Here is a 7,978-nt window from a genome sequence, read left to right as displayed (position 1 = left end):
TTGTTTATCTTCAAGCCTTTAAGACCCCAGACGCTATATCTTTTGATAGCCGGGTACCATGAGCTTTCTTCACCACATTGGCTTATGCACCCGCTTTGTCTTCAGCGATTGTGTCAGGAAGGTGAGCATCATGGGATGCCAGGTTATCAGAACAAAGTGTTCTTGCGTTTAGGAGAATTCATTTTATTTTTATTGTTGAGACGATGCTGCTGATGGCCAGGTAGATGGTTTCCACGTGTTGGCTCCTGTGAATAGTGCTGTGGCGAGCACTGGCTTACAGGGTCAGGTTTTCCTCAGTCTGTGCTGAGGAGTGGCATGGCTGGGTCTCGAGGAGTGGCATGGCTGGGTCACGTGGTAGTTCGGTTTTGGCTTTTGGAGGAGCTGCCCTAGGTTTCTCAGTGGTTGGACCAGTTTGCATTCCCACCAACAGTGGACAAGCATTGCGACTCTCCTGTCTTGTTGCCGAGATGGTCCTCGTGGGAGTCAGACCACTGACTCACCTGTTTTCTGACGTGCATCTCTGGGGCGGTGGAGGACTGTGAGTGTCTCTTCAGGGGTCTGCGGGCTGCTTTAGGGGAGATGTCCCCTTTCAAGCCCTTTGCCTTCTTAGGATTGGGTTATTTATCTTCCTAATGCTAAGTCGCCGAAGTCTGATAGGCATGTGGTTATGGGATTCTTGTCAGGTCTGCATGGTTTCCGGAGCTGCTCTTGCATCCCATAGCTTCTTCATTCCATTTTTTGACCTTGATAGTGAAGTCTCTTAGGTAAACCAGAAGTTTTTAATTGCTTTGAGGTGTATTTTACCTCCTGCTGGCTGTGCTTTGTAATGCTATTAGATAATCAATCATCGAGAGCTGGGTCTGATAGCCTTGCCCCTGTTGGTTCTTCTAAGAATTTCATGGTTTTCGTTTTGCACACCGAGGCCCTGATTCATTTTGAATTTTGCTTGTGTGTGTGGTGTGAGGCCTGGATCCGGTTTCATGTTCCTTCATTTTGGAAACCCAATTTCCCAGCACCATTGATTGACGTGATTCTTCTTTTGCTACTGACAACCTTGTCAAAAATCATTTGACCCTAGATGTGTGGATTGATTTCTGAGCTTTCCATTCACTCCGTGCTTATTGGTAGACATGCACCAGGCTAGGGTTTTATTTCTTTTCTTTTAAGCCCAAAATGTATTTCTTCAATATTTCCTACTTCATTTAACAAACATCACAGTACAGAGGTTTGACCCCGAAACTATAAAATACTCCTGTGTGTGTTGGGGGAGTTTTCTGACTTCCGTGAGATCACAAACGTTACGTTTCTCAGCACAGTGTTCAGTGCAGAGGGGCTGGGAGTTTTCCAGGCTGTTCTGATGATAGTAGCTTTGGAATATATTCTAAAATGAGGATGTGTGAATCCTCCTACGTTCTTCTCTCTCAACATGGCCTTAACTCTTTGGGGTTGCCCGCCAGCCCATAGAAAGCTGAGGGCTGTCTGTTCCGTGCCTGTGAAGAAGGCTGTCGGAGTTTGGATTGGGATCGCGTTGCATCTACAGATGGCTCTAGCCAGGATTGGTCTTCACGACTGCGATTCCTTAGTCTCCGCTGGCAGCGTTTTCTCATTTCCACAGGAGTTTCAGGGGCTGGCTTTTTCTTCGGAGGCACTGCTGCATGGACTTGAACCTCCACCTTTTCGGTTACTGGCTGAGTGTGTTTGCCCCTCCCAGGGCCTCCTCAGCGACGGACTCTGGGAGACACACGTGCACACATCTGTGTATCTGAAGGTGGTGTCGGGTCCGTTGGTATCTGGACTTGAGGCTTGATTCACGTACAAGACAGCTCACCTGCTGCTCGTGCACAGAACTCACCAGGTGCAGAAGTGAGGACAGCTGCAAGGACAGAACTGGTGGGTCAGTTCTTGCACCCCTGGGGGTCCCCTTGGGGTCAGCCCACCCTCCAGCTGCCGCTCTTCTGTTCTCCGTCCAGCTGTTCCACAAGTAGAGCCATGCCCTGTGGGGTGGCTTGACCATGGCATCTTACGTTTGCCGGTGGGCCAGGTTAGTGCCTGTGGCCACAGCCCCTTTATGGTTCCATTGCTGAGTAGTATTTGATGGTGAGACCTCGTCACTGCAGTTTATCCAGCCCTGAAGGGCAGAGCTTTCCTCTCAGTGCCAAAGGGCCCTGCGTTCACACGTGTGCTTCTCTGTTAACGCGTTGGGCGCAGCGGTGGCTTGGTCGTCAAATTTCTCATCTTCCAGGTGGGAGACTGGTTCAGTTCCTGGCGAGGGCCCCTCATTCACCGCCACCACCTGTCCGTTAGTGGAGGCTTGGTTGCGGCTAGGCTGCCAGATGGGTTTCAGCAGAGCTCCTGGACTAAGGTGGCCCAGGAGAAAAACCCTGGCAATCTCTTCTGCACATGAGCCAGTGAAGAGCTTACAGACCGATGGTCACACCCAGTGGTTTCCAGGGTCTCCGTGAACCGCAGACTGACCCGGTGGCAGCTCACGGCATTCTTAATGCATCAAGGCTAGATAGCTAGCAGTGGGTTTGATAACTCCTCAACTTCTAAATAGCAGTGACACCGTCAGCCGTCCGCCCCATCGGGAGTGTGTGGCGATGGTGGCGGATGGTGCCCTGTGCATTAGCTCTGCTTTGCCGCTCTCAGCTGTCATCGGAGGAACTGACTGGTGAGCTGAAAGGTGTAAACGCTTCCCACCTTTGTCACAGGTCCCTGGGTGCCACAAATGGCCATCCTGGGACCCCAGGATAAAGCCCTAGCCCTCAGGGGCAAGGTTTTGAGCAAAGTTGTGTTATTCCCTGTGCACTCCTGACTCTGACTCTGGCCTTGGGGCAGGGGTGGGGCTGGCGAATGGCTGCCCGGCTGTCTCAGCACAAGAGGATGGGGGCTGGGCCAAGTGAGCAGCAGGCCTGGGGGTTGAGTGGGGGCATTGCCTATGGCTTGGGTGAGGGGAGGGTGGGAGGTAGGCCGCACTGAGGAAGCAGGGAGGGAGACAAGGACAGATAAGTTTCAGGCAGAGCCGCTGGGCAGTGAGGAGGGATCAGGAGGGCAGGCATCTCCCCAGGAGTCTGGCTCAGACCAGCCTTGGCTCTCGGCCGGCTTGGCCGTGGCGTTTTCTTCTTTGAAGCAAAAATCATTCTGTTGCAGATTTTCACTCCTTAATTATTGTTTCAAGCATGCCATGGACGTAATAGTCCCAAGTCTCAGGAGTGGAAATAAAATCTCTCCATCACAGTTCTGACTAAGTGCCTTTCAGATGAGACATGTGACCTTAGGTAGATGCGACTCTCTCTGTGAGCCTTCATTTCAGGGCCAGCGAGGTTCCTGACACCGTCCCCTTATGGAGCTGCAGGGGTGGCGTGCGGTGGTGGTGACGTGGCAGGCGTAGCAGGCCCTCAGCTGATGAGAGCGGCTTGTTCTATGGGCCAAGGCGGAATAGCCAGTCGAGGGCATGCCTGGGATTTGAACCCTGGTCTTCCCAGCTCTACGTCGAGGAGCTTAACCAATCTGTGTTGTAAGAAGAAAGGCCAGAGTGCCCCTTAGAGGCAAGGATGGCAAGACTTCGTCTTACACACTGCGGACATAGTGTCCAGAGCGACCCGTCCCTGCAGGACATCGTGTGCCGTGAAGTGGAGCGGCAGCGAAAGAGAGGAAGCCCCTGGATGAGATGGGCTGGCGGGGTGGCTGGCTCAGTGGTTCAGGCATAGGAGCAACTGGGAGGATGGCAGAGGGGTGCGTGTGCAGTGATTCACTCTGGGGTGCACAGACTCGCTCTGGGTTGGAGCCGACTGACTCCCTAACAACAAGTCAAGGAGAAGCAAGCTGCCGCCTAGACACCGACCAGCGGTCTAGTTTTGTAAATACTGTTTCTTGGGAGCACAGCCCGGCCCCTTCAGTTCGTGCCTTCGATGGCTGCTTCGGGCTCCAAGGGCAGAATTGAGTAGTTGCAACAGAGACTGTAGGAGAGGGCTTCCAAACGTTCATGGAAAATGGGATTAAAAGAGAATGGAATTTCCCAGGAACGTTCTGTAACTCCTGCTATGGCTGGCAGAGCCTGCAGTTTTTACTCTGGTCTTTTAAGAAAAAGAATGTGCTGGTCTCTGGGCTCAGTGGCACTCTCTTTCAGCTTCCCCTGGCTTCTGGGGTCTCTGTGTCTCAGTGAATTTCAGTTTTGTCCTGGAGGCTCAGAGAGATTCGGTGACGGGCCCTGGGTCCCCCAGCTAGATGGGACGGAGCTCCCAGGGCAGGGCAGGTCTCGCGCCAGTGAGGCTCCTGGCTGGGACTGTGGGGGTGTTGCGGGCTCTGGCTCTTGCTTAACGGCGCCTGTGGTGCGCTTCTCTCTTCCAGCTGCTGGCTACCTTCCTAATCCAGCTGGAGAGAAGGAAGGGAGTCCAGTCCTCAGGGATCATGCTCACTTTCTGGCTGGTAGCCCTGGTCTGTGCTGCTGCCATCTTGAGATCCAAAATCATGACTGCCTTAAAAGAGGTAAGTGGTCACCTCCCTCTTCACCACCCTTTAGCGGCCGGGGAGAGATGCTTGTTTCTGTCCATGAGTATTGCAAGCAGGTGTTGCCATGGACACCAAGGGGTGGGTACCACAGGACTGGCTTCCTCCCTGGGGATTTTCCCACATGACTGGGTCTTCATGAAGGGGGCTCCCCAACCTTTGTTCTAGAACCTTCTTGACTCAGGGCTCCCCTTGTCTGTGTAGCTCTGAGGGATCCCATGGGGGCTGTGGGCAAATGCTGTGCTTGTACCCACTGTCAGCTGGAAACAACAAGGCAAGGCACAGCTAAGTGTTCTCAGTGTAGAAGGGAGCCACTGGAGCGGTGTTTGTGGCACGGCTGGTCCCCCAGGGGGCCGAGGCTCGTCCCCAGGTCACCAGCTGCTCCTCTGGCTGGAGCCCTGTTTATATCAGCCGCCTCAGGCTGCGCCCAGTCCTCTGGAAGAACATGCACTTTCCGAGTGGCCTCCTGTTATTCCTGGCCATCTGTGTGCTCAGCAGGCAATGGGAAAAGACACCAAGCATTTTTAAGGAGCCCTGTAACTCATTGGGCTGTGACCCACATGGTCGCCAGTTTGAAACCACCAGCAGCTCTGTGGAAGAAAGACTGGGCTTTCTGCTCCTGTAAACAGTTACAGTCTCGGGAACCCGTAGGGGCTCCCCATGAGTCAGCGTGGACTCGATGGCGGCCAGCTTGGCTTTGGTTACAGTCGACAGGGGTGGGCTCTCCCAGCAGCCCCTTAAATAGTGGTGGCAGTGGTTGTTTCTGAGCTCAGGTTTACAGAGCACCGGACTCACTGTGAATAACTTGGCGGATTCTCACAGCCCGACATCAACCGCCTGAGCGCCAGTGACATCTGGGCTGCGGCAGTCTGGGTGGGTGGTCGGGGTCTGCCCTGCACATGGTTGGATGGGTAGCAGCGTCCCTCGCCTCTACCTGTTAGATGCTAACAGCATCCTCCCCGCCCCCTTAGTTGGGACAACCAAAAATGTCTCCGGCTGTTTCCAAATGTGGCCCCCGCTGACTCTGAGCCCCTGGCGTCTATGAGATATGCCTATGTCTAGATGAGAAACTGAGGCACGGGACAGTTAAGTCGACCGACGAGTTCCCACGGCCAGTGAGAGCCGAGCCAGGCTTGGAGCGGGGATGTTTGATTTGCAGACCCGGGCTCCCTCATCAGGTGGCAGTGAACCGTGGGGGCCCCCACGGCCCCCAGCAAAGGACTGCCTTTCTCCCCGGTGGAGGTGGGGTTGGGAGAGAATGTGCCATCGGAGCCTCTGAACCCTGGTCTCCCGGCTCCTGCAGGCTGCTGCGGGAAGTGACCCTTCTCGCTTCTTCCCTTCCTCCATGTGCAGGATGCCCACGTCGATATGTTTCGAGACACCACCTTCTACGTCTACTTTTCCCTTGTGCTGGTCCAGCTCGTGTTGTCCTGCGTCTCGGACCGCTCGCCCCTGTTCTCGGAGACCATCAGTGACGCGGTAGGTGGGACCGGGGGCTCGCGAGGGAGTGCTGACGGTGTGGTGCAGGAGAGAAGTGTTAGTGCTGGCTACCTGTGCAAGCCGTCTGCTCAGGGTGTTAGTTCCATCTTCCCGGAATTTCCTTCACAGAGAGGAACGCTGAGGCAGAGCCGGACCTGGCAAGGCTCTCAGGGGAGAACCTGCCCTGTGGCACAGCACTGCTGTGTCTTCCAGGACTGCCAGTGTGTCTCACGTGGTTGGAACAGACATTTAGATATCAGGACTTTAAAAAAAAAAATTATTTTATTGGGGGCTCGTACAGCTTTTATCACAGTCCATACATCCGTCCATCGTGTCAGGCGCATTTGTACATTTGTTGCCATCATCCTCAAACATTTGATTTCTACCTGGGCCCCTGGTATCAGCTCCTCATTTTCCCCCCCTCACAACCTGCCCCTCTTCATCAGGATATTTTTACATAATTTACATATTTTACATAAATTCGAACCATCCGGATTTTCTAGAAAATGAGACATTCTGGCACCCTGGGGAGTGGGCGGGATGTGTGTGTGTGTGTGTGTGTGTGTGCATAATCCCACACGGCAGCTGTTGGCCTGATGCCAGTGCACGGATCAGTAACGTGACATCTGCCTAGACACACGGAGGGCATCGTGACACAGAAGCACAAGGTGGAACACTTCAGGGTGTGTGTGAGGGAGACCTGTTTACATACGGGCCAGGCCTCTGTGACAACAGGACTTGTTCACTCATGCATGCCCTGCAGTGGGGCACAGGGCTTCTCGTGGCTGTAGGAAGGCTACCTGCTGGGGGTCTAGACACAGACCACCTCCCCTGCAGAAGTTACCAAGGAACAGTTTTGCAAATGGTGCGAGCCAGGGGAAAGCAAGCCGCAGTCCCGTTTAGCCTCACAAGCCTGCTTCCCCTTCCCCGGAGCTGAGGAGAATTGCTCTAGTTCGCTGCACTCCCCACCACCGTCTTAAACCACCTTGCCCCTGACTTTCACGGTGAGGGGAATTTTGTCTGAGCAGCGAGGCATCAGTGAGCCGGTGGCATTAAAGGGGACACAGCCAGCACTCCCCTTCTGCCCTCGCCTCTGCCTCTTCCCCCTGTTGTCTGCCTTTTCTCCGTCCTTCCTGTTCTCCTCCCCCTCTTCTGTTTCCCTCCACCCTTGCTGTCTGTCCATGCACACCGGGAGTACCATGGGCCCAGCACGGGGCTGACCCTCAAGGGAAGCAGAGCCCCTCCCTCTCATCGGAGGCGGCCTTTGTTGGAGGGGAGGTAAACCATGACCTGGCACTAGGTGTGTGTCACAACAAACAAAACCAAAAACCAGACCAGCCGCCATCGAGTTCAGCCACAGCATCTGGGGAGGCCCTGCAGGTCAGAGTAGAACTGGGTTCCACAAGGCTTTCTTCCCAGGATTGATTTTTATCGGAAGGAGACTACCAGGCCTTTCTTCTGAGGTGCCTCTGGGCAGACCTAACCCTTCCACCTCCAGGGTAGCAGCTAGGCGCCTGAGTTATTTGCACCACCTAGGGACTGCTGCATTTTGCGCTGAGAGCGGCCAGGACAGCCTCCCCGAGGAACGCCCATCTGAGCAAAGCCCCAGGGAGCAAGGGAGCCGGTTGAGCAGATACCTAGAGAAGGAAGGAAGGGCAGGTGCTCCTGGAATATTGAGGGAGTGGCGAGGATGTCCAGCGGGCAGGGCTTCAGGGCAAGTGGGGAGGAGGGGGGCCGAGAGATGGAGCCTTCCTGCCTGGTGAGCCTGGATTGTACTCTCTGACCAGAGCTTGGGGGTGTTTATCAGACCCTCTGTTGGTGGCCAGCCAGCTGTGCATGGGCGAGCTTGCTGTGGGAACCCTCTCTGCTGCTGTAGTCAGTTGGGTTTGGCACCTACACCTCCGTGTGGGGCCGAAGCTTGCTCTGTGGGGCCTGGGAGGACCCATGGGCAGTTGGTGTAATGGAGAAGGTGGGCCCCAGCCAGGGGATT

The 7,978-nt window shown here is 54.7% G+C and overlaps 1 protein-coding gene across 1 annotated transcript in view; it reads left to right on the top strand.

Annotated features, from left to right (window-relative positions):
* Positions 1-7,978, top strand: part of ABCC1 (ATP binding cassette subfamily C member 1) — a 123,232-nt gene that overhangs the window by 4,205 nt on the left and 111,049 nt on the right. The window contains exons 4-5 of the mRNA XM_004706096.2: positions 4,351-4,488; positions 5,863-5,988. Of these exons, the coding sequence (XP_004706153.1) occupies positions 4,351-4,488; positions 5,863-5,988 (264 nt within the window). The remainder of the gene's footprint in view (positions 1-4,350; positions 4,489-5,862; positions 5,989-7,978) is intronic.

The sequence above is a fragment of the Echinops telfairi genome, unplaced genomic scaffold (genome assembly GCF_000313985.2).
Source record: "Echinops telfairi isolate 266 unplaced genomic scaffold, ASM31398v2 ScPeMD7_5;HRSCAF=22, whole genome shotgun sequence".
Taxonomy (NCBI): Eukaryota; Metazoa; Chordata; class Mammalia; order Afrosoricida; family Tenrecidae; genus Echinops; species Echinops telfairi.
Note: the sequence above shows the minus strand (reverse complement) of the source record. Positions and strands in the feature narration are given on the sequence as shown.